The sequence below is a fragment of the Bufo bufo genome, chromosome 1 (assembly GCF_905171765.1).
Source record: "Bufo bufo chromosome 1, aBufBuf1.1, whole genome shotgun sequence".
NCBI lineage: Eukaryota > Metazoa > Chordata > Amphibia > Anura > Bufonidae > Bufo > Bufo bufo.
The window spans coordinates 475,996,092-476,023,772 of record NC_053389.1 but is presented as its reverse complement, the minus strand read 5'-3'; the positions used below and the strand labels follow the sequence as shown (position 1 = coordinate 476,023,772).

General features: G+C 44.3%; 1 protein-coding gene across 1 annotated transcript in view; it reads right to left on the bottom strand.

The window, feature by feature from the left end:
• Positions 1-20,229, bottom strand: part of IRAK3 (interleukin 1 receptor associated kinase 3) — a 53,383-nt gene extending 33,154 nt beyond the window's left edge. Inside the window, exons 1-4 of the mRNA XM_040409407.1 lie at positions 20,054-20,229; positions 18,128-18,279; positions 16,899-16,963; positions 14,418-14,532 (exon numbers count right to left, since the gene is read on the bottom strand). Coding sequence (XP_040265341.1) covers positions 14,418-14,532; positions 16,899-16,963; positions 18,128-18,279; positions 20,054-20,207 — 486 coding nt within the window. The 5' untranslated portion in view covers positions 20,208-20,229. The remainder of the gene's footprint in view (positions 1-14,417; positions 14,533-16,898; positions 16,964-18,127; positions 18,280-20,053) is intronic.
• Positions 20,230-27,681: the final 7,452 nt, after the last annotated feature.

The following is a 27,681-nucleotide window of genomic DNA, read 5'->3' as shown; positions in this document are numbered from 1 at the left end:
GGGGAAGAATACGTCCGACGGACGTGGGAGATTAAACGGCAGGAAAAACTGGTAAAACAGATGGGTTGTACCCCACGTGAGTTGGCAAAATTTGATGCTGAGCGAGAGGCTCTGGAGGCGCAGCTGCAGCTAGCCCTGAATAGAGGGTCCTCAACGCTGTATGGACCCTGCACAAAGTTCCCAGAGGTCGGCAGTGTGCTGGGAATGCCGGAGAAAAAGCAAAGATATGCGGTTGCCAAGGGCAACCGTCGGGAAGAAAAGGAGGTGGAGAGTGGTGCAGCTCTCAGGAGATCCTATGTTTCCTGCACGTGTGCGCAAAGTCCTAAAGGGTGCGGATGGAGTGACTGTCTGGATAAAGGTTGGAGTCAAGGCCAAGGCGTTTCCCGTGGCAACTACTGTATTAAGGAGAGGGGTGATGACCGTGCTGGAGATATTCCTGGACTCCCCTCATCTCCCGTGAGTGCCGAATCCGTGACGACAATCGGTAAGATCGTTCCAATTATCCCGTGTGTAACAGACCCAGTGATATTGAGCAGGCGGCAGTTGCTACCCGCTGGGCCGGTGGGTGATATGTCACCGAGGCTAGAAACTGTCTCAAAAGCGTGTGACCATATGAAAAGTAATATAATGCTAAGTGTACGGGACAGTCATGCAGTCAGGGCCGGGCCGACACAGAGGCTGGGGAGGCTCCAGCCTCTGGGCGCTCCAGCCTCAGGGCGCAGCAGGGGCCGGAGACCGGTCACCGCCGGAGTCAAACACTTTAAGTCCCCCAGGCGGCAGGCCAGACAGTGGCGAGCTGGCGGCAGGCGAGCGCTTGCTGCCGCTTGAGTTGTGACAGCAGTGCGCCGCGCGAGTGCGGTACTGCATCACAGCCGGTGATTCAAAGGACCCAGGAGGGAGCCGGCAGCGGCAGGAGAACGGTGGGCGGGCCCAGAGCGTGATGCGTCACGCTGATGTCACGCTGCGCCAGGCAGAGCCCGCCCACTGACTGAATTCTTCTCCCGACTCCTGCGCCTGCTGCCTTCTCCAAGTTCTCCCGCCTCAGCAGCCTGCCCACTGTGCCCAGCTGTCCTGGTGTGGACTGTAGTCTCAGAGTAGACTCAGTCTTGTCTTGCCTCCAGTAATAAAGTGCCCTGCCTCTGTATAACTTGTAAGTAGTAGGCGGCGCCAAAATCTCAGGGAGGGAGACAGTTTGAAAAATAAAAATGTGATTTTTACAGTGCCTGCTGGGAAGGGGGGGGGGGGGGATGGATGGATGGATGCATATGAGGCATAAAAGCAAAGCTCTGCAGATGTGACTGTATTGGGTCAGTCAATCACTAAATGAACCCTGTTATGGGGAGAAACTGTGGATGACACTATTTGTCATAGACAGACCGTCTGTGTATGACAAATAGTGTCATCCACAGTTTCTCCCCATAACAGGGTTCATTTAGTGATTGACTGACCCAATACAGTCACATCTGCAGAGCTTTGCTTTTATAGTAGTAGAATACAGTCACATTGCACGGGCGACGGGCCCTGCTGTCATTATGAAAGCAAATGCGACCCCACACCTCTTTTATTGGTGGTCAGTAAATGGGTCTGTGACAGACCCATTTACTGACCACCAATAAAAGAGGTGTGGGGTCGCATTTGCTTTCATAATGACAGCAGGGCCCGTGCAATGTGACTGTATTCTACTACACCTCCCCGCTCACTGGATATAATCTTATTAACTATATAACCGGGCCCCGCTAGCGCTGTCATCATAAAAGCAGATACAGCACCACAGCCTCACCCCTTGTATTTGGGGGTCATTCCTACATGGACCCTGTTATGGGGGGGATTCCCCCAATAACAGTGTCATCCTCAGATCCCCCCAATAGCAGTGTCATCCACCACAGATCCCCCCATAACAGTGTCATCCACCACAGATCCCCCCATAACAGTGTCAACCACTACAGATCCCCCCATAACAGGGTCATCCACCACAGATCCCCCCATAGCAGTGTCCTCCACCACAGATCCCCCCATAGCAGTGTCATCCACCACAGATCCCCCCCATAACAGTGTCAACCACTACAGATCCCCCCATAACAGTGTCAACCACTACAGATCCCCCCCATAACAGTGTCATCCACCACAGATCCCCCCATAGCAGTGTGTGTCATCCACCACAGATCCCCCATAGCAGTGTGTGTCATCCACCACATATCCCCCATAGCAGTGTCTTCCACCACAGATCCCCCCCATAGCAGTGTCATCCACCACAGATCCCCCATAGCAGTGTCTTCCACCACAGATCCCCCCATAGCAGTTTCATCCACCACAGATCCCCCATAGCAGTGTCTTCCACCACAGATCCCCCCATAGCAGTGTCATCCACCACAGATCCCCCATAGCAGTGTCATCCACCACAGATCCCCCCATAGCAGTGTCCTCCACCACAGATCCCCCCATAGCAGTGTCCTCCACCACAGATCCCCCCATAGCAGTGTCCTCCACCACAGATCCCCCCATAGCAGTGTCCTCCACCACAGATCCCCCCATAGCAGTGTCCTCCACCACAGATCCCCCCATAGCAGTGTCCTCCACCACAGATCCCCCATAGCAGTGTCCTCCACCACAGATCCCCCCATAGCAGTGTCATCCAATCCACCACAGATCCCCCATAGCAGTGTCCTCCACCACAGATCCCCCCATAGCAGTGTCCTCCACCACAGATCCCCCATAGCAGTGTCCCCCACCACAGATCCCCCATAGCAGTGTCATCCACCACAGATCCCCCATAGCAGTGTCTTCCACCACAGATCCCCCATAGCAGTGTCATCCACCACAAATCCCCCATAGCAGTGTCATCCACCACAGATCCCCCATAGCAGTGTCATCCACCACAGATCCCCCATAGCAGTGTCATCCACCACAGATCCCCCATAGCAGTGTCATCCACCACAGATCCCCCATAGCAGTGTCATCCACCACAGATCCCCCATAGCAGTGTCATCCACACATCCTCCATAACAGTGTCATCGAAAGATCCCCCCATAATGGTGCCATCCACAGATCCCACATAACAGTGTTGTCATCCACAGACCTGCCCGATCTGGAGATCGCTCAGGGAGTCCCATCCTGTGGATGGGGGATACATTTTAAATAACAGGATAACCCCTTTAAAGTCATACAAGTCTGCATTTATTTTCATTTCCCTCCTCTGTGCCCCAATATAGTACAGCCCCCATATAGTACAGGCTCCCCCATCTGTGCTGTCATATAGTACAGATTCCTTTTCTCTGTGTTGCCATGTTTAGTGGGCTTTATTACTGTGTGGGGCAATACGCATTGGGAGTTTGTACAGAGGTGGGGATGGTGCTGGAATCATGGAATGAGAAGCCTAAACTATTAGTTTTGCAGATTCTGCGGAGACGAGTGGTGGCCAGAAAAAGACTGATTCCAATCAAAGAAGACGTCGCCTTTGATTCACCCTTGAGTCGCCCTGTGAGTCAATATTTATGTACTTTTAATCACTTATGGTTTGCAGAATCTGTGTAGTGCTAGTATTTTCCACTATATTGTCATATTGGTTTTAATTTAGTTACAGTGTGGTGTTAGTATCCAGTCACTATGCGGGGGTCATTCCTGTTAGATTCTATATTTATATGGATCTAAAGAGGTTGTGCATTTGTTTACAGCTATAGTTAATTGGTACATAATCATTAAACTGCGCATACTTATGTGTGATTACAACACTAAGTATTTAGTAAAGACTCCACAAGTTGATGGGGGGAAGGGGCGCACTTGGGAAGCTCAGCCTCTGTTGGTGGTTGACCTTGTCCCAGCCCTGCATGCAGTTAATAAGAATTGTCCGATGATTCTCACTGAGTGTGAGACTACCGTGAGAACTGGGACTTATGGACTTGCTGGTAGAACTACGCTCATGCAGGAGGGACTGTTGGGCCATGATTTCCCGTTGTTCCGTGACTTGTGGGGAAGTGGAAACACTCCTGCAGAACTGGTATCTAATCCTTTAAGTGAAGTGAAGATTAGAGACAATGGTGCGGATAAGGTGCAAGGTGATTGTGCCAGGTTGGCGGAAATGCATAATGAAAGTGGGATGTCATGTGAAATATCTGATGTTGATAACATGCCTTTTCTGTTGCAGGCTGTGGTCAGGGGAGAAGCGCCCCCTGGTGATAAAAATGTAAATGATGATGGAGCTTTATTTTCTTCATCTACTATTTTTCATGAAGAACTTTATGACATGATCAGGGTATTTGAAGAATTGCATATAAGTAATGTGAACCAGGCACCTAAAAGAGAGCCTGAGCAAGTGCAGGTGGTTCTCACTGAGGGGGAGTCTCCAGTGAGAACTGGGTCTTGTGGACCTGATGTTACCAATATGTTCTTATATGATGTGATGTTGGGTTGTGATAACGTTTCATTGTTATGGGGCAAGGTAGACACTTCTGCAGATAGTGACGAAACTCCTGCAGAACCTGTACTTGCCCGTGTAAATGAAGGTCTAAGGGAGCTGCACATTGACTGTCATGGGGAAAGAATATTGCCTATTGAAAACAATGGTGCTGATAAGAAACATGTGAATGATGCAGAAGTGCAGATAAATGTTGTGAGCACCGAGTGGACCAATCCTACTCTGGTAAACGTGCAAGAAAGGGTAGCAGTCCTAGAGGGAGTATCACACGTACCAGGGGTGGACATGCAGTCTCCACAGTGTTTTATGGTCAATAACGTAATGTCCCAGGTAGGGATTAACTCGGCAGTGCCTCTAGAATTCAGTGTTAATAATGACACCAGTGACATAGGCGATATATGTGCTGTGACCATTAGCAACTCCGAGAAGGAAGCTACCAAGTCAAGGTATTGCAAAATTCAGGTGGTCACTAGTAGCGACCAGACGACAGTTATACATGACGTGACGAGAGCTGAGTGGGGAGATGGCAGCCTAGTGTCTGAGACCCATACCCAGGCAGGGGTAGATGACCTGACACGTCAGTACAGCTGCAATCCTGAAGATTTTTCTCTCTCCACACAGTCCCTAGATATGATAGAGAAGGGACTAGATGTCTTCACAGAGTCACCGAAGAAGACTGCAGTAGATACAAACAAAGTGCTTAAAGAGACCCTGCGTGAAACCCCCACAGGGGGTAATGGTGATACTCCTACATCGGCTGCAGCAGAGCCAAGTGAAGAGCATCTGGAACAGGAGACCCTCTCCTCGGCTCGATCCCTTGAAGAAGCGCTTGAGGAGCGAGATGAATGTGAGAGGCTGAACAGACAACTCAGAGCAGGGATGGAAGAGCTCATGAGCTCAAAGGATGATGTCAGGAAGAACGTCTATGAGTTGAAGAAGTCTAAGCCAGAGCCTGTTAAGAATGGGTCTGGAGATGGTGGCGCCGTGGTGCCGACCGAGGCGGAGAAGACGGAAGATCTTTCTGCTCACCCAGCTGATGTGAATGCAGAGGCCAAGAGACTCGTGGCAATAAGTAGCCAGGACCTGGTCATGAAAGATGTTCCCTCTGCCGTTAGTGCCTTACAGAAAGCCAGCGGTCTGCTGGAGAAGGCAACGGAAGGAAACGAGTCTGGTGAAGATCCTGATGTCCCCAGTGCCTCCAACCTTGATGAGAAGGAGGAGGAGTTAAGATGGCAAGGATATGAGGCCAAGTCCGTGAAGGATAAAAAGGATAATAAAGAAATTGGAGACTCCAAAGAAATAGAGGCCAAAGAAGCTAAGGCAGAGGTCTTGAAATGGGAGAAAACCTTGGATGTCCCAGAGACCAAGGTTAGGGTGGAAAGAGCGACTGCTGAAGTGGGAACAGCCACTGAAGACGCAGAAGACTCTGAAGCTGGCTCCAAACCCGAAGAAACCCCTGCTGAGAATAATGGAAAAGGGGTCCAGATGCGTGGAAAAGGAGCGAGACATAAGAAACCTTCTCTGCCCCGCAAGGCAAAAGAGGAAGGGTCTGGACACGACCATGACTGGGAACAGTTCAGTCAAGAGTTGCTACAGTCCAAGAAAGGACGTGAGGGGCCTGTGCAGAAGCCAGAAAATTTAAAAAGACAGTACCTGCTCATGAGATGGGCAAGAAAATCCCAGAGGCCTTGTCAGCTCTGTAATAAACTCATGAGGGTGACAAACCAAGCGCTGTTGTCGTGGGTCTGGCAAAATAAAGGGAAGCCTCTGACGCTGACCACATCTTCCAGGGGGAAGGTTGAGCCAGGCAATGGCAAGGAAATGTGGATGCCCTGTCATGAGCATCCAGTTGGTACATGTGTTCACCCCCACAGGTTTGAACAGAGGGGGGGGGATATGTGGCAATGTGAACATTGAGGTGGTGTTTCCCCAGGTTCCAGTCCGGGACTTAGGGCATGCTCATGTCCAGGGATCCTATTTAATCCTGCTACTGGATCTTGGGTGTGTCTCACTCTGGAGAGTGTGCAGACAGAGGCCTGGTGAGGCTCTGTCAGTGTGGTCTCAGCTAGGCAAGGCTGAGGGGACACGAGGCTAGGCAATAGCCTGGACTTTGGGGGACTTGCACACAGAAGGCTGGAGTGGCTCCGTGTGGTCTGAGCCGGGAGGGCTGAGAGACCACTATCCCACAAGAGACCCTGGTGTGGGAGCAGCCTGGAGTTTGGGCTTGGAAAGCCGCATCTCATCACGGGTGTGAACTGTGGTACGCTTTAGGTGAGTCAGGGAAACCTATGTGTTTAGATAGGGCCCAGACGGGCAAGGTATTTTATTTTGGCTTTGTGTGTTTTTCTTTATGCCGTGTGCCACAATGAAGCACAGTTTGGCCCCTAAATCCTGGTGTCTGTGAAGAAGTGTGTGATTGCAACCACCGGAAAAGAGCTAATCCTCCACAGTATATACAGGTTAAACTCGAAAAATTAGAATATCGTGCAAAAGTCCATTTATTTCAGTAATGCAAATTAAAAGGAGTTGCATTAATGCAGCTTAAAATTAAAATTTTGTGAAAAGGTTCAATATTCTAGGCTCAAAGTGTCACACTCTAGTCCAGGCATGCTCAACCTGCAGCCCTCCAGCTGTTTTAAAACTACAACTCCCATAGTGCCTTGCTGTAGGCTGTTCGGGCATGCTGGGAGTTGTAGTTTTGCAACAGCTGGAGGGCCGCAGGTTGAGCATGCATGCTCTAGACAGTTAATTAATCCATATCCCCTGAGCAAAGGGTACCTCAAAATTGTGACTTTGGGGTTTTCATAAGCTGTAAGCCATAATCATCCAAATTATACCGAATAAAGGCTTGAAATATCTCGCTTTGCATGTAATGAGTCTATCTCACCTTTTAAGTTGCATTACTGAAATAAATGAACTTTGCACAATATTCTAATTTTTCGAGTTTCACCTGTATGTGTGTGTGTGTGTGTGTGTATATATATATATATATATATATATATATATATATATATATATAATTGTGAGACAGTGACAGGTCTCACTCAGGTTAGAGGCAAGGAAGGGGTGGATAGTGTGGTCCACACCCCTGTTCCACCACAGGTGAGAGAAGCTGGAGGTAATCAGCCTGGCATAAGGCACCTCCCAGAGTGTCAGAAAGGGGGTAGTGTGTTACCTGTGGACAGAGGCCTGGAGGCTCTGTCTGTGTGGTCTCAGCTGGGCAAGGCTGAGGGACCACAAGGCTGGGAGATAGCCTGGAGTTGGGGGACGCAGCGACGCCTGGGAGGGTCGCAGGGCCATAGTCAGGCAGACTACTGAGCCCCAATCCCCCACAAGAAATACTGAACTGGAGACAGTGGGCGTACTGTGCTCTGTACAGCCAGGAGGCTGTGGGACATTGGCTGACAAAAGCCGCATGAGTTCACAGGGTGTGAACTGGGACCTAGGTGAGTCAGGAAACTTTATGTTTAGTTAGAGCCTGGACGGGCGAGTGTTTATTATTTTATGTGGATGTCACATGTGTTAGGTGAAGCTGCGACTTCATGATAACCTGTATTGGTTGGAGTGTGCACAATAAATACACTGTTTGGACCTGAAACCTGGTGTCCTAAAGGCGTATTTGTGAGAATGACCCCCGGGGAAGAGCTAACCCCCTACAATATATATATATACACAGTGCTGCCCATAATTATTCATACCCCTGGCAAATTTTGACTTAAAGTTACTTTTATTCAACCAGCAAGTCATGTTTTGATGGGAAATGACATAGGTGTCTACCAAAAGATAATAAGACTATGTACAAGAGGCATTATTGTGGGGGAAAAAAAACATTTCTCAGCTTTTATTTACATTTGAGCAAAAAGTGTCCAGTCCAAAATTATTCATACCCTTCACAAACTGTCACAGTCTGTGGGAAAATCAAAAGTTCTATACCATTCCAAATAGTCCAAGCTGTTCTAAAGCATCCTAATTACCCTGATTAATTGGGAACAGCTGTTTTAATCAACTCAACAGGTGAAAGACAGCAGCTCTATGCAGTTGGTTTGTGGACAGTCATGTCTAAGACAAAGGAGCTCAGTGAGGACCTGTGGCTGCGCATTGTGGCTGCTCACAAGTCAGGAAAGGACTACAAGGCCATTTATAAATGTTTTCAAGTTCCAGTGGCTACAGTGCAAAGTATTAATAAAAAGTACAAGATGTTCCGCACTGTGGAAAATCTCAGAGGACGTGGTCGGAAGCCAAAAGTAACACCTGTGATAGCCAGGAGGATAGTTAGAGAGGTGAAAAAGAATCCAAGGATCACCACCAAGGCCATCCTGGTGAATCTAGGCTTTGCTTGTGGCAATGTCTCAAGGCAGACAATCCAACGGACACTGCACACTGCTGGGTTTCACGGATGCAGACCAAGGAGGACGCCACTTCTCCAGATAAGGCACACAAAAGCTCGCTTGGCCTTTGCAAAAGCTCATTTGTATAAAGGAGAAGACTTCTGGTCTTCTGTGTTATGGTCAGGTGAAACAAAAATTTAATTGTTTGGTCACAATGATGTTTCCATCATTTGGTGTAAAAAAGGAGAAGCCTTCAACCCAAAGAACACCATCCCCACTGTCAAACATGGTGGTGGGAACCTAATGCTTTGGGGGTGTTTTTCAGCCAATGGACCAGGGACCCTAATCACAGTAAACGGCACCATGAAAAAAGACCAATACATGAGGATTCTCAACGACATCAGGCAGAGAAACTTGGCCTTGGGCACCAGTGGACATTTCAGCATGACAATGACCCAAAACACACAGCAAAAGTGGCGAAGAAATGGTTAGCAGACAACAACATTAACGTTTTGGAGTGGCCCAGCCAGAGTCCAGACTTGAATCCAATTGAGAATCTGTGGAGGGAGCTAAAGATCAGGGTGATAGCAAGAAAGACCCTCCAACCTGAAAGATTTGGAGCTCATTGCTAAAGATGAATGGGCAAAAATACCTGTGGAGACATGCAAAAAGCTGGTCTGCAATTATAGGAAGCGTTTGATTGCTGTAATAGCCAATAAAGGCTTCTCTATTGATTTATTGAGAAGGGTATGAATAATTTTGGACTGGACACTTTTTGCTCAAATGTAAATAAAAGCTGAGAAATGTTTTTTCCACAATAATGCCTCTTGTACATCGTCTTATTATCTTTTGGGAGACACCTATGTCATTTCCCGTCAAAACATTACTTGCTAGTTAAATAAAAGTAACTTTAAGGCAAAATTTGCCAGGGGTATGAATAATTTTGGGCAGAACTGTATACAGTTGTAAGAAAAAGCATGTGAACCCTTTGGAATGATATGGATTTCTGCACAAATTGGTCATAAAATGTAATCTGATCTTCTTCTAAGTCACAACAATAGACAATCACAGTCTTCTTAAACTAATAACACACAAATAATTAAATAGTACCATGTTTTTATTGAACACACCATGTAAACATTCACAGTGCAGGTGGAAAAAGTATGTGAACCCCTAGACTAATGACATCTCCAAGAGCTAATTGGAGTGAGGGGTCAGCCAACTGGAGTCCAATTAATGAGATGAGATTGGAGGTGTTGGTTACAGCTGCCATGCCCTATAAAAAACACACACCAGTTCTGGGTTTGCTTTTCACAAGAAGCATTGCCTGATGTGAATGATGCCTCGCACAAAAGAGCTCTCAGAAGACCTACGATTAAGAATTTTTGACTTGCATAAAGCTGGAAAGGGTTATAAAAGTATCTCCAAAAGCCTTGCTGTTCATCAGTCCACTGTAAGACAAATTGTCTATAAATGGAGAAAGTTCAGCACTGCAGCTACCCTCCCTAGGAGTGGCTGTCCTGTAAAGATGACTGCAAGAGCACAGTGCAGACTGCTCAATGAGGTGAAGAAGAATCCTAGAGTGTCAGCTAAAGACTTACAAAAGTCTCTGGCATATGCTAACATCCCAGTTAGCGAATCTATGATACATAAAACACTAAACAAGAATGGATTTCATGGGAGGATACCACAGAGGAAGCCTCTGCTGTCCAAAAAAAACATTGCTGCATGTTTACAGTTTGCACAAGAGCACCTGGATGTTCCACAGCAGTACAGCAGTGGACAGATGAAACCAAAGTTGAGTTGTTTGGAAGAAACACACAACACTATGTGTGGAGAAAAAGAGGCACAGCACACCAACATCAAAACCTTATCCCAACTGTGAAGTATGGTGGTGAAAGCATCATGGTTTGGGGCTGCTTTGCTGCGTCAGGGCCTGGACAGATTGCTATCATCGAAGGAAAAATGAATTCCCAAGTTTATCAAGACATTTTGCAGGAGAACTTAAGGCTATCTGTCCACCAGCTGAAGCTCAACAGAAGATGGGTGTTGCAACAGGACAACGTCCCAAAGCATAGAAGTAAATCAACAACAGAATGGCTTAAACTGAAGAAAATACACCTTCTAAAGTGGCCCAGTCAGAGTCCTGACCGCCACCCGATTGAGATGCTGTGGCATGACCTCAAGAAAGCGATTCACACCAGACATCCCAAGAATATTGCTGAACTGAAAAAGTTCTGTAAAGAGGAATGGTCAAGAATTACTCCCGACCGTTGTGCACGTCTGAGCTGCAACTACAGGAAACGTTTTGTTGAAGGTATTGCTGCCAAAAGATTTTCAACCAGTTATTAACCCCTTAAGGACTCAGGGCGTACCGGTACGCCCTGTTTCCCGAGTCCTTAGGGACCCAGGGCGTACCGGTACGTCCTGTGTAGTTTTGATCACTGCCGCATGGCCGGCAGTGATCGGAACAGGGTGCCTGTTGAAATCATTCAGCAGGCACCCTGTGACAATGCCTAGGGGGGTCCTATGACCCCCCCCCCCGCATTGCCGATCGCTACAAACCGCAGGTCAATTCAGACCTGCGGTTTTTAGCGCTTATGCAAGTTTCTGATCCCTGCGGTCCGTGACTGCAGGGATCAGAAACCTCAAAGTGCCTGTATTTATGAAGGTTAACCCCCCTCTGCAGCCCTCTGTGTTTTTGTGCCTGCGGGCGCAGCGGGGGGGGGGGATTGCTGTATTTTCAGGATGGCCGAGCAGTTGAATCGGAGTGCCAGCTCATTGCTGACACTCCGATTCAAACGGCAGACATCTGTGCAGATGTCCGCCGTTTTAACCCCTTCCATGCTGCGGTCCGTATGGAACACTGTATGGAAGAGGTGAAGAGGGAAGGAGCTCCCTCCCTCTCCCATCGGGGGGCTGCTGTGCCTTTGCAGCCCCCGGACAGGATGAGGTGACAGAGGGAGGGAGCCCTGCTCCCTCCCCTTCCCCGTCTGCTCAGTTGTGGCAGACGGGGAAGGTTCCCATGGCAACAGGACGCCTTCTCAGGCATCCTGCTGTCCATGGTGCTGAACAGATCTGTGCTAAAGGCATAGATCTGTTCAGACAAAGTGTAAGTAAAATACAGTACAATACACTATATAGTGTACTGTACTGTATTATTCAGACATCAGACCCACTGGATCTTCAAGAACCAAGTGGGTCTGGGTCAAAAAAAGTTAAAAAAGTGGAAAATAAAGTAAAAATAAAAAAACACATTTATCCCTGATTAAAAATTTCAAAAATAAAATTCCCTCACATGTTATATATCAACGCGTCTGTAACGACCCGATCTATAAAACGGTCATGTTACATTTCCCGCACGGTGAACGCCATAAAAAATAAAAACTATGATGAAATTGAAATTTTGCTCACCTTACTTCCAAAAAAAGTAATAAAAGTGATTAAAAAAGTCGCATGTATGCTAAAATAGTACCATTCAAACCGTCGTCTCATCCCGCAAAAAATGAGACCCTACCCAAGATAATCGCCCAAAAACAAAAAAAACTATGGCTCTCAGAATATGGAGACACTAAAACATGATTTTTTTTTTTTTCAAAAATGATATTATTGCGTAAAACTTACATAAATAAAAAAAGTATACATATTAGGTATCGCCGCATCCGTATCGACCGGCTCTATAAAAATATCACATGACCTAACCCCTCAGATGAACACTGTAAAAAATAAAAACTGTGCTAAATAAACCATTTTTTGTCACCTTACATCACAAAAAGTGTAATAGCGAGCGATCAAAAAGTCACACGCACCCCAAAATAGTGACAATAAAACAGTCATCTCATCCTGCAAAAATCATGCCCTACCCAAGGTAATCGCCCAAAAACAGAAAAAATTATGGCTCTCAGACTATGGAAACACTAAAACATGATTTTTTTTGCTTCAAAAAAGAAATCATTGTGAAAAACTTACATATATAAAAAAAAGTATACATATTAGGTATCGCCGCATCCGGGACAACCTGGTCTATAAAAATATCACATGATCTAACCTGTCAGATGAATGTTGTAAATAGCAAAAAATAAAAACGGTGCCAAAACAGCTATTTCTTGTTATCTTGCCTCACAAAAAGTGTACATGGTGTCAAAAAAACCAGTCCAGCAAAATCTACCTTCCAAAAACCGTATGGCATTCCTTTCCTTCTGCGCCCTGCCATGTGCCCGTACAGTAGTTTATGACCACATATGGGGTGTTTCTGTAAACTACAGAATCAGTGCCATAAATATTGAGTTTGGTTTTGCTGTTAACCCTTGATTTGTAACTGGAAAAAAATTATTAAAATGGAAAATCTGCCAAAAAAGTTAAATTTTTAAATTGTATCTCTATATTCCATTAATTCTTGTGGAACACCTAAAGGGTTAACTACGTTTGTAAAATCAGTTTTGAATACCTTGAGGGGTGTGGTTTCTTAGATGGGGTCAATTTTATGGAGTTCCTACTCTAGGGGTGCATCAGGGGGGCTTCAAATGGGACATGGTATCAAAAAAACCAGTCCAGCAAAATCTGCCTTCCAAAAACCGTATGGCATTCCTTTCCTTCTGCGCCCTGCCGTGTGCCCGTACAGTAGTTTACGACCACATATGAGGTGTTTCTGTAAACTACAGAATCAGGGCCATAAATATTGAGTTTGGTTTGGCTGTTAACCCTTGCTTTGTAACTGGAAAAAAAATATTAAACTGGAAAATCTGCCAAAAAAGTGAAATTTTTAAATTGTATCTCTATTTTCCATTAATTCTTGTGGAACACCTAAAGGGTTAACAAAGTTAGTAAAATCAGTTTTTAATACCTTGAGGGGTGTAGTTTATAGAATGGGGTCATTTTTGGGTGGTTTCTATTATGTAAGCCTCGCAAAGTGACTTCAGACCTGAACTGGTCCCTAAAAATTGGGTTTTTGAAAATTTCCGAAAAATTTCAAGATTTGCTTGTAAACTTCTAAGCCTTGTAACATCCCCAAAAAATAAAATATCATTCGCAAAATGATCCAAACATGAAGTAGACATATGGGGAATGTAAAGTAATAACTATTTTTGGAGGTATTACTATGTATTTTAGAAGTAGAGAGATTTGAAACTTGGGAATTTTCAATTTTTACAAAAATTTGGGTAAATTTTTTATTTTTTTATAAATAAAAATTATTATTTTTTTACCTAATTTTAGCAGTGTCATGAAGTACAATATGTGACGAAAAAACTGTCTCAGAACGGCCTGGGTAAGTCAAAGCGTTTTAAAGTTATCAGCACTTAAAGTGATAATGGTCAGATTTGCAAAAAATGGCCAAGTCCTTAAGGTGAAATAGGGCTGAGTCCTTAAGGGGTTAAATCCAAGGGTTCACATACTTTTTCCACCTGCACTGTGAATGTTTACATGGTGTGTTCAATAAAAACATGGTAACATTTAATTCTTTGTGTGTTATTAGTTTAAGCAGACTGTGATTGTCTATTGTTGTGACTTAGATGAAGATCAGATGACCAATTTGTGCAGAAATCCATATCATTCCAAAGGGTTCACATACTTTTTCTTGCAACTGTATATATATATATATATATATATATATATATATATATATATATATATATATATATATATTAGTAAGTAATAATAATTAAATACATAGAACTCACAGCACAATGTAGTCTGCGAAAGAGCGATCCATTGGTCATATTTGGGTAGACCAAACATGAAAATCCTTCCATAGTGATACATCCAACCAATTTTATAATATTCACGTGTTGAACTCTAATAATAAAACAAAAACCTTGTTAAGAATAATGTTTTAGCAATAACTGGGGTGCTGCAGAGTAGGGCTGAAGATCTACAATACACACATTATATTAACAAGGGATGCAGGAAATAAAGATACCTCATAAGAAACAGAAAAGGATTTTAAACCAGTAGATGAACAGTTAATTAAGTCTTAGGTGTTTTTAAAGGGGTTCTCTGCGACAGCTGTCAACCACACTGGGACTATTCCAAGAGGTAGTGGCCTGCTGGCTACCTTGCAGCGAAGTCCAGATCCCTGTATAGGGGTCAAAGGGTGAATACCAGGAGACTACCAGGATAACACCCTTAGGTTTAGCACAAAATTAAACCAGTTGTTTGACACAGTTGGTTTTACACATAACAGAGGTTTGGGATAATCCTGATTCTTCTATGCTTTCAAGTAATTTCACAGATTCAGATTATTTGCTTTTACTTTTTGCACACTAGTATGCCTCACAAAGTAATTCAACAGTTTATAGGGGTATCCCACTTTAGTACATTATGGTAATTCAATATATTCCTGCCCTATGCTTAATAATACATTGCCATTCTGAGTGAATTCTTGCTGGAATATGTTTTTCTACACGTTAAACATTTTGAAAAAGCATAGAAAAAAAAGTGAAAGGAACGTTAGTGTACAGAATTGTGCACCAACCAGTACTCTTAAGTTTCTAACTGTTTGGGGAATAATTGCAACCATGAATTTTAGTCACCGTGTATCCCCAGCCTTAAAAGGGTTGTTTCATGGCCTCTTGGGACCCCGTCTGTGAGATAGAACAGAGAACCACTCTGAGAATGGCTCCCCTTTTGCTGGACTCGGATTGTCCTTGTATTTCAAGGGACGGTCAATCATCTGAATGACTGCCGGCTAACACTACATTTCCCCTGCAGTGACTGCCTGGCTAGAATAATCTGCTGTTTGCTGTGTGTGCCTGTCTCTGATCACAAAACATCTTTAGGGTACTTTCACACTTGCGTCAAAGTTTTCCGGTATTGAGTTCCGTCCTAGGGGCTTAATACTGGAAAAAAAATTATTAGTTTTATCCTAATGCATTCTGAATGGAGAGCAATCCGTTCAGGATGTCTTCAGTTCAGTCCTTTTACGGTATTTAGACAGAAAAAAACCGCAGCATGCTGCATTTTTCTCTCCGGCCAAAAATCCTGAACACTTGCCGAAATGCCGGATCTGGCATTTTTTCCATTGGAGTGTATTAGTGCCGGATTCGGCATTAAAATTGACGGATCCGGTCTTCCTGTCTGCGCATGCGCAGACCTTTAAAAATGTAAAAAATATATATACGTTTTTCCGGATGACACCGAATGTTAGGGCTCATGCACACGAACGTGTTTTCTTTCCGTGTCCGTTCGTCGTTGTTTTTTTTTTTTTGCACACCGTATGCGGAACCATTTATTTCAATGGTTGCGCCAAAAAATATGCAAGTTACACCGTGTGCATTCCATTCCAAAAAATAGAACATGTCCTATTATCGTCCGCATTACAGAAAAGGATAGGACTATTCTATTAGGGGCCAGCTGTTCCGTTCCGCAAAATACTGAATGCACACAGATGTCATCCGTATCTTTTGCGGATCCGTGATTTGTGGACTGCAAAATACATACAGTCGTGTGCATGAGCCCTTAATTACACTATACATCATTTACTGTAGTTCAAGGGGTGTTTGATGACAGAAGACTTTGGTGGTCTTGTGATGAGGTGGTTGCTAAAGAGAATCAATAGATATTTTCTCACGCTCCTATAACTCAAGCATGGCGTTTTCCAAATACGTTCCTTAAATAATTTTTCTAGATAAATTTCCTTTGAGAGTTTTATAAAAAAAAAATGATAATGTCAAAAGTCTTACTATCATGAAGAGTATAAACACCTGAATATGACAATGCAGAGTGTGATGAAAGTAGATGCTCAGCGAGTTAGAGAACCTCAAAACGGAATAATTATGCAAGCAAAATACAGTAAGTTATTTCGGTTAAGTTGCTGTCCTCATTATTATTATTATAGCCAGTAGAAAGAGCTTTATTCATCATGAGAGATAAAAGGCAGAATATTGATTTTGAAAATTGGCTCTATTTGTAATTTTTCTTCTGTGGAAGAAATTGCAAAAATCTGATATCACAAGGTAAAACATATGAAGTGTGCTTGAAGATGTTAGTACAAACCCTATGAATGCAGTGAAGGTGCTGTTTTTGAACCTATCTTGATATATTTGGAAATTAATAAAGGTCAGTTTCCTAATATTGCCTGACATAAATGAAATTGGTTCACTAACAAATATGAATTAACAAACATAAAAAGTTACAATTAAATGATGCTATAAAATACTTGCCTGGGCAAAGTTTTCAATTTTGACATAAAATGGTTTAGTGTTTCCTGATCTACGTCTTGATTCTTCTGTAGGAACAGGAAACGAATAAATGAAAGATCCATATTTTGATATAAAGTACCGTTGCATGCAGGGGTAGACCTGTACAGATGTGCAATTGTGCAGTTCTTGACAAAGTCATGACTACACTTATGGGACCAAAATATTGCATTGTAATTAGTGTTATACACCTTTATTGAATTTAACTAATATGATGTGTGCTGTAGTACAGAGAAGATGTGATCTCAGATACAGTAGGGATCAGGAGATCACATCCATTTAGGCCTCTTGCACACGAACAAATTTTATTTCCGTGTTCGTTGCTTTTTTTTTTTGTATACGGAACCATTCATTTCAATGGGTCCGCAAAAAAAAAATGGAAGGTACTCTGTGTGCATTCCGTTTCCGTTTTTCCGTTCCGCAAAAAAATAGAACATGTCCTATTATTGTCCGCATTACGGACAAGGATAGTACTGTTCTATAAAGGGCCAGCTGTTCCGTTCCGCAAAATACGGAATTCACACGGATGTAATTCGTATTTTTTGTGGATCCATTTTTTGCGGACCGCAAATAATATATGGTCGTGTGCAAGAGGCCTTAGTTTGTGAGCGTGGACATCCACCAATTTCTGATACCATAGTGTGGCAAACTCGTTCAGCACTGCTTAAACACTACTATCACTGGATATTTCTGACACGACATCCTAAACACATGGCCATTCAAATCAGTGAAATATGTTGTGTGTAAAATACTGTTTCTAGTAACTGAAATCAGAGCTGGACCAAAAGTGTTTGGGTATACAGCATATAACTGGCAGATCCATCATTCTGGAAGTCATTGTTGGGCTGAGATCACAGGTTCCATCAATGTGATCTTCTGACATGTATCTATGACATGTCGGCAGAACACTTTACCAGACAAAATCTGGAAATCTGGAATGAAGAACATCCCCAGATAATAGCAGAGAAAAATAAAAAAAAACACTGCAAGCTCATCCGCAACACAAAATGTGACATTATTAATTGTAATAACAATATTTGATATGATCTAGTCAAGGCCACAGATATATGGGATGTTGTGTGCCTTGTACATATAGCCTGACAGGTAACTTCAATTGTATGTACATGCATTCTGCATAAAGTAGGTCACCATTGAGTTCACCTGCGTTCACACAGATAAATGTTGAACTGTACCTGTTTTAGCACCTTTACAACATATAGTTCTTTCTTAACTTCTGCTTTGAAGATGTCAAAAAAGTGTCCTTCTCCAATCAAGAAGTCTTTATGGAAGTTATGAGTTGCTTCTGTAATCTCCTTAAAACTCACACGCGACAGGACATTTGTCTCTACAGGAAGATGGAAGCAGAAATATTGTTATCATGAGGTATTTCATATCATATTATTGAGTTCTTAGTGCAATGGTTCGTCATGAAATGATTGTAGATGGCTTTATTAAGCTAAACCAATGTGACAGCAGCTTCTGAGCAATTGACTTCTGAGTAACATAAGTAAGTACATTGTTTCTGGATATGAAATCCTATACCTGATCCAATACCATACATATATAGCTTTAATCCTTTATAGGTTATAGTACCAAATACTGCTGAGAGTGCTTTTCAAGACCTCATTCCTTTCATCAGTTCATCTGATAGATTCATCGATGGTGGTATCATCAAGAGTTGTAAAGCATTATTACCACTGCTATGAAGGTAAAATTCAGTATGAGCCAATGCCATATAAACACTCATGCCCAATGGCGGAATACCAAATACCTTCTCAGAAGCTCCATATGAGATATGCATCATGTGGTGGGACCCCTAAAAGCAATTTTCAAACATTCTGACCAGATACAGAGCAACCGGATTTCCTCTCTAACAGCTATAACAAGCCTCTGATCCTCTCCCGTGGATGGTAGATTTGGAGCCCCACACCGAGTAATCCACAAGCCTCTCATCACATGATAGGTTTACAACAAATATTTTGCCCCACTCCTTGTGCATAGGTGCTGAGGTCACTTCCTTCTTGGAGGTATTCTCAACTGTTCCTGTCCAGAATGTGTTGCACTTGTTAGCAATACTATAAACTACAGGCTGACCATTGTATTTCTACTGCATTCCATGGCAAAAACTGGCATGCTTATACTTTTTCTTCCATGGCATGGATTTCAAATCCATGTGAAGAAAAACATGTGTCATCACCCACAGTATAATGGAGGTCACAAGTGATGTGCCATACAGGGGTCTATCAGCTTAGCAACAGGGAAATTGCATGCACGGTCCCCACTGTGCTGTGCAACTTCCATGCATGCTGCACAAGTGGACCTTGACTCGTAAAAATGATAGGAGGGCAGAGCATTATACCCTAGCACTGCGCATCATGCTGAAACTACCGACACGCCTCACAAATGCAGGCCTGTGATGAAAACTAACGATCTTTTAATAATGATCTTATTAAACCCTTTAAAAGGGTTGCCAAGCAGTATTATTTTTTTTTAAATATTTAAATATATCTATCTCTCACAGGGTGTTAAAGGGATTTTCCAAGATTTTTTAACTGATGACCTATCCTCTAGATTAACTGTTTTAGAAGGCACCAGCGATCGCAATAGCGCTGTGGCCTTCTTGTAGCTTTGCCAAGGCCATGTGATGTCATTCATTGGTCACATGGCCTAGTAGCATCTCAGCCCTATTGAAGTGAATAAGGTTGAGCTGCAATACCAAGCACAGATGCTGTACAATGTATAGCACTGTGCTCGGTGAGCAGGGAGATAGCCGCAGCACTACTGTGAGGGCTGGTGTCTTCTCAGACAGCTGATCGGCGGGGTCCCAGGTGTCAGACCCCTACCGATCAGATACTGATGACCTATCCAGAGGATAGGTCATCCGTAAAAAAATATCTTGAAAAATTCCTTTAAAAATAAAGAATGTACTACTGCTGAACCACCAATTTAATACCTAAGTATAGCATATGCAAATTTTACATTAGGCACAGCTATGAAAAACAGGCCATTCTAGAGAAGTACCCAGCCTTGTTGTTCATCATCTCCCATTAAAAAAAAAAGTTTGCCAGAAATTTTCTACACATTTTCTAATGAAATACAATAAAACACAACTTGTATACCTTTGAATAAAGTGATTGCTCTCTGATGTCCCATTTCATGAAGAACTTCCAGCAAATCACCAATGGTCTTATTTTTGTGTGCCCAGCTCCATAGCAGTTCCTTTGTTCTGCTTTTACCTTGTTCAGCACACCTCTCAATTTTACGGAAGTCCATCCAGTCTGAGGAGAGGCGCTCAGCTAGAAGAATAATAAAGTATTCTTAGATTAAAATTATGGTAGCTTTGCTGTCCACATAGAAAAATGTAGTGGAAGGACAGGGCATAATCCACCATGTCTATTATGTAATCAAAATGAACTTCTGGAAACATAATAAAAACATGCACTGCACTACCTAAGCAATTATTCATTTATATAAACAGTGTCGGATTAACAGAGGGGCGTTTGGGTCGGCAGCACCGGGCCCGGCATCGCTGGGGGGCCCAATGCCAACCCGAACGCCCACATATTGCGGCGGGGCACGGGTACGCATACGGTAGATCCCTGCCCCGCCGCCAATCAACACCACAGGCTTCAGGCCTAGTAGGCCTAAGTCCTATGTGGTAGTATAATCCCGGCGCAGGCGTGCGTGATGACATCATCGCGTGCCTGCGCCGGGACGCAGGACAATGAAGATTGCGCGCATGCGGCCTGCCTCACCATCCCGGACACAGGTAAGTATTAGCTATTAAAAAAATGTCAATAAAAACAGGCACTCGCCATCTGGTATAATCTAATTCAATATTTTTACTCAATATAATGGCATAAAATATACTGGTATAAAAACATGCATGTAATCCTACATTAAAATACAAATGTGTGAACCCTTGAATAATGTCTATATACTCTAATGGATATTGATTCCTTGTTAATAGTAGTATTAGGGGATAGATCTAGTGCTAATATTGATCTTGGGTGACCTTAACCTAGTGTCTCCATAATATTCTGATCCAATATTACAGACCATACATATAATACACACTGTGCAGATATTCACAATAATATTAGTAAATTCTTCAAAAGCATATATAGAATTACAAGTATTAGCTATTATTTTATTTTATTTTTTCTGTGTGTGCCATCTTTGGGGGGCAGAGGAGGACATGGGGGCAAATCACTTCAGGGGGCGCAGTGTGGGGGCAGATTATTACATGGGGCAAATGACTTCATTGAGGCAGATTATTACATGGGGCAAATTACTTCATAGGGGGGCAGTGTGGGGGAAATTATTACATGTGGGCAGTGTGGGGGAAATTATTACATGGGGCAGTGTGGGGGAAATTACTATATGGGGCAGTGTGGGGGAAATTACTATATGGGGGCAGTGTGGGGGAAATTACTATATGGGCAGAGTAGGGGAAATTACTATATGGGGCAGTGTGGGGGAAATTACTATATGGGGGCAGTGTGGGGTAAATTACTATATGGGGGCAATGTGGGGGAAATTACTGTATGAGGGAAGTGTGGGGGAATTGCTATTAGGGGACATTATTTTTGGGGACATTATATAGGTATTATTACCTGGAGCAAAATATAGGGTGTTATTATTACTGGGGGCACTCTAGGGGACATTATAACTGCTGTAAACACTATTGGGACCTTGGGGTCAAACTGGTGTAAAGTAGAACTGACTTAGTAGCCCACAGCAACAGATTCCACCTTTCATTTTTGACAGCTCCTTTGGAAAATGAAAGGTGGAATCTGATTGGTTCCTATGGGCAACTAAGCCAGTTCTACTCTACACCAATTTGATAAATGACCCCAATTATGAGAAATCTAACGTGTCTGTGTAACAAATTCTGCAGAGACGAGATGCGGCTGAAAGAATTTGTCATGGCGGTCTGGGTCTAATGGAGGAGAAGAGGAAAGAGAAGATCTACATGACAGGAGATGTCACTGGAAGTAAGAGGCATGTCGTGCTGTATTCTCCTTTATGTAAAGCTGGCTCACTGCTGTGACCTGTGTCTCATCTTCTCCTCCAAGTCTTTTTTTTATCATAATCATATGTATTTTAAATTTGGCAAATAAAATTTTTAATTTGTCACCTGCAGTCCTATGTAACAGCCCAGATAACAGTGCTAACTTTCTGTGTGCAGATAATGTAGTAGATGTTCCATGCAGTCCTATGTAACACCCCACATACAATAGTTCACTGTGTTATGTGGGGTGTTATATAGGACTGCAGATAACATCTATACTCAGAGAGTTATGAGATGGTGGGGGTCAGACTCCTGGCACCCCCGCCAATCAGCTGTTTGAGGAGACTGCGATGTTCCAGTGAGCGCTGCAGCCTCTTTGCTCCTTACCAAGCACAGCGCTGTCCATTTGATAGCACTGTGCTTGGTATTGCAGCTCAGCCCCAATCACTAAGATGGGACTGAGCTACACCTAGGCCATGTGAACGATGAATGTGATGTCATGCGGCCTAGGAAGAGACTGTGGCGCTCACAAAGCACCGCAGCCTCTTCATACAGAAAAAACTTAAACTAAAATGGAGGGAGGGGCCCGAGTTGGGTAGATAGCCCCGGGCCTATCATGCACTTAATCCTCCCCTGTTTATAAATGAAATTGTCCCCTTCACTAATCATCCTGAACCGACTCTCTGGTTGGTGCCCGTGCATTTCGGGCCAACAATGGCCGTGTGCATGAGGCGAAGGCTGTAATTGGGCTACAAACACAATTTTGGTCACAGACATTTGGCTGTGATCTTAGAAAACCTGGAAGAGGAGAGGGCCAGTGGAACACATGCTGGCAGACTACAGTAAGGAGAGAAAAAAATATTTTTCAAGTGTAATTGTACATGCCCCCAGGCAGGGGTGGACATACCACCCGTGCACTGGGTTCGGGTGCACAAGAGCACAGTGCAGGAGGGGGGGCCCGTGAGAGGTTCAGTGGCAGGGCAGGGAGAGATGAGCGCTTCCATTGTGGAAGCACTCATCTCTATATTCATCTGTATCGCAGTCCTCAGGACAGCGATACAGATGAATACTGCGGCGGGGCAGGGGAGAGGCGTTTCCCTTACCCGTTCCTCTGATAGGCTGCAGGCCTAGTGCCTGCAGCCTACCAGAGGCCGGTGCAGGCGGCGCGATAATGTCATTGCGCCACATGAGCTGTACCGTGTGGGACACAGGCCGGAGGAGGCTTGCACCACTTCACTGAGCGTGTCATAGAGGTAAATATGTGAGTTTATTTCTTTATTAACACTATGCTGTTGCCCAGAATGGGGAAGAAGGGAGAGGAGCACTATGGGGGCATCTACTAGGGGGCATTATACTGGCACATATGGGGGGAAAGGAGCACTATGGGTGCATCTACTAGGGGGCATTATACTGGCACATATGGAGGAGAGAAGCTGTCACGGATGATGTTGCAGATAGCTGGAACTTATAAATAAACATACGACTGGCTTGATCCCAAACTAAGGAGCATATGGGTGAGCCCTATAAAACCCCTAGAGCTCTCCCTGACTGCTATGCCCATGCAAGGGTCTCTATGGTAGACGATTGCATGCCCATGTACCTAATACTGTGTGACACCTGAAAACCCTATAATAGTGAGGGGACACGACCACTGGCTCCCTGGACTTAATACGGACGGAGTCAGGGTCACCTAGAATCAAGCCAGCAAGGAAAAACAAATAAAGGAAAAAGACTTATCTGAGGAAACAGCAGCAGAAGCCTCCAGCAGTGAACACCTCATCCAGGAAGTAGTATAAACCGCAAAGTGAGGCAGTATGGGAGGGAATATAAAGGGAGACAATTAGTCTAAATAGGTGACACCTGGGAGAAGGAAAGGAGATGACAAAGTAAAACCAAAACAAAGAACGTCATGCAAGAGGTAGAGAAGAACGTCTGCCAGACCTTCTCACAGAACTGGCGGCGACAGTACCCCTCCCTCTATGGGTGGACTCCGGACACTCAGAGCCCACCTTCTCAGGATGAGACCTATGGAAAGCCCTGATGAGATGAGTGGCCTTAATGTCCGCCACTGGGACCCGCATCCTCTCCTCAGGACCATAACCCTCCCAATGAATGAGGTACTAGAGAGAACCGAGGATAATGCGAGAATCCACAATCCTAGAGACCTGAAATTCAAGATTACCATCAACAACAATTGGAGGTGGAGGCAAAGAGGAGGGTACAGTGGGTTGGACATAAGGTTTTAATAGGGACCTGTGAAAAACATTATGGATCTTCCAAGTCTAATGAAGATCAAGACGGAAGGCAACAGGATTGATGACGGACAAGATCTTGTAAGGCCCAATAAACTTAGGACCCAACTTCCAGGAGGGAACCTTCAGTTTGATATTCTTTGTAGACAACCACACAGATCACCCACATTCAGGTCCGGACCAGGCACACGTCTCTTATCCGCCCCACACATATATCTCTCACTCATCCTCTTTAGATTACCCTGAATCTTTTGCCAAATAAATGACAAAGACGAGGAAGATCTCTCATCAGGTAAACCAAAAGACCCCTCTCCAGAGAATGTCCCAAACTGCGGATGAAAGCCATATGCACCAAAAAATTGTGACTTATCAGAGGACTCCTGGCGACGGTTATTTAAAGCAAACTCAGCAAGGGACAAAAAAGAATATCAATCTTCCTGATTCTCCGCCACAAAACAGCGCAGATATGTCTCCAGATTCTGATTGACGTGTTCGGTCTGACCATTCGACTGCGGGTGAAAAGCAGAAGAGAATGACAACCGAATCCCCAAGCAAGAACAGAAGGCCTTCCTGAATCTGGAAACAAATTGCGTTCCCCTACAGAAACGATGTCTGAAGGAATGCCATGCAATTTAACAATGTGATCAACAAACGCTTGCGCCAACGTCTTAGCATTGGGTAACCCAGGAAAGGGAATTGTCACGGGCGAAGTTTGCAGATAGCTGGAACTTATAAATAAACGAGCGACTGGCTTAAATAAACGAGCGACTGGCTTGATCCCAAACTAAGGAGCTTATGGGTGAGCCCTATAAAACCCTAAGAGCTCTCCCTGGCTGCTATGCACATGCAAGGGTCTCGATGGTAGACGATTGCATGCCCACGTACCTAAGTCTGTGTGACACCTGAAAACCCTATAATAGTGAGGGGACACGACCACCGGCTCCCTGCACTTAATACGGACGGAGTCAGGGTCACCTAGAATCAAGCCAGCAAGGAAAAACAAATAAAGGAAAAAGACTTATCTGAGGAAACAGCAGCAGCCTCCAGCAGTGAACACCTCATCCAGGAAGTAGTATAAACCGCAAAGTGAGGCGGTATGGGAGGGAATATAAAGGGAGACAATAAGTCTAAATAGGTGACACCTAGGAGAAGGAAAGGAGATGACAAAGTGAAACCAAAACAAAGAACGTCATGCAAGAGGTAGAGAAGAACGTCTGCCAGACCTTCTCACAGAACTGGCGGTGACAGAAGCACTATGGGGGCATCTACTAGAGGACATTATACTGGCACACATGGGGGAGTGGAGCTTTATGGGGGCATCTACTGGGGGCATTATACTGGCACACATGGGGAGAGGAGCACTATGGGGGCATCTACTAGGGGGCATTATACTGGCACACATGGGGAGAGGAGCACTATGGAGGCATCTACTAGGAGGCATTATTTACTTTCACAGATGGGGGGAGCAATATGGGGGTATCTACTAGGGGGCATTATTTTCTGGCACACATGGGGAGAGGAGCGCTATGGAGTCATCTACTAGGGGGCATTATCTTCTGGCACAGATGGGGGAGCACTATGGGGGCATCTACTAAGGGGCATTATGTACTGGCACACATGGGGGGAGCACTATGAGGGCATCTTCTAGGGGGCATTATTTACTGGCACACATGGGGGGCACTATGGAGAAGTGGGGGAATGGAGCACTATGGGGGCATCTGTTGGGGGGGATTATATAGGGCATTTTATACTGGCACAAACTATATGCGTACTATAATGGCATTTTATACTGGCATACATTATGGGGAAGGGGGGAGAGGATCATTATTGGGGCATCTGCTTGGGGCACTCTATAGGGACATTTTATACTAGCACATTATGTCAGGCACCATGGGATGGGGGGAGAAGCACTATGGGGGCATCTACAGGAGTATTTTTCATACTAGTGCAAATTATGGGGCACTATGGGGACCTTAGCTCAACTGGGGCACTAATGTGTTTTTAGGCACACAGTATGGGGCATTGGCACAGATTATGAGGGCACTATAGGGACATTGGCTCTACTGGGGGCACTAAGAGGAGGTATTTTTTTTTACTGCCACACAACAGGGCATTTTTTTGTATCATTATTTTTGGGGAACATTATGTTTACACTATTAGTGTCGGGGACACTGGTTCCTGGGCGCAGTTATTTTTTAGGGCACTGTGTGCCAAGGGGCACTATCTGGTACTAGTATTTTCAGGGGGTTTATCTGTTTCTGCAGTATAGTATTGGGGAGCACAGCGGGCACAGTATTAGAGGTGGCAGGATGGCATGTTCAGAAGATTGGAGGATGTTGGAAAAGTAGGAAACTAAGATTTCTGTCTGTCAAATGCTGCAGAGATAAGAGATCGTTGAAAGAAATCATCATGGTGGTCTGGTCTGAAAGGAGAAGAGGAGGAAAGAGAAGGTCTACATCTAAGGAGACGTCACTGGATGTACAAGGTATGTGGCGCTGTATTAGGCTACTTTCACACCAGCGTTAGGGATTCCGGCAGGCTGTTCCAGCAGAGAACAGCCTGCTGGAATTCACTGGATCCAGCACTGCTGGATGCAGACAGAATGCCAGTCAGCCCCATTAACTATAATGGGATACAGCAGAGATCAGGCCACAATCTGGCCAAAATGCAGAGAATGAGCGGGACAAAAACTGCTGCATGCTATGGTTTGTGTCCGGACAGATCATAGTGCCAAAGGTGTGAAAGTAGCCTTATCCTGTATGTTTTGTATTGCTTGTTTTGCTTGTTCATCTAATCACTCCTCTGTGCCTAGTTAGGTCGTTCATTGATACCATGACCCAAAAGTTTGACAGTGTCCAGGTAATGGGGTTAAATAAGTCACGCCAAACATTTGCCCCCATACACACAAACATCAATAAAGTTTACATTTTACACTGCCTGTATCCTGTCCATAACCGATCTATAGAGTGAAATATACAGACCACTTCTCTAGCAATACGTGTTACGTTACATGCTGCAGTAATAGTGCTGATTATCACTAGAGAAGAATACAGTCCTGATCAACAGTTTAAGACAACTTGAAAAATGGCAAAAAATCATATTTATCATTTAAAAAATTTGTTTCGGCATGCTTGATGCAAGCGTTTCCATGAGGTGAGTGGGAACATTTCTCCAAGTGGTGAAGACGGCCGCACGAAGGCCATCTACTGTCTGGAACTGTTGTCCATTTTTGTAAACTTCACTTGCCATCCATCCTTAAAGGTTCTCAATTGGATTTAGATCAGGGGAACCCGCAGGATGGGCCAAAAGAGTGATGTTATTCTCTTAGAAGAAGTCCTTTGTCCTGCGGGCATTGTGTACTGTAGCGTTGTCCTGTTGAAAAACCCAGTCGTTACCACACAGACGAGGGTCCTCAGTCATGAGGAATGCTCTTTGCAATATCTGGACATAGCCAGCGGCCGTTTGACGCCCCTGCACTTCC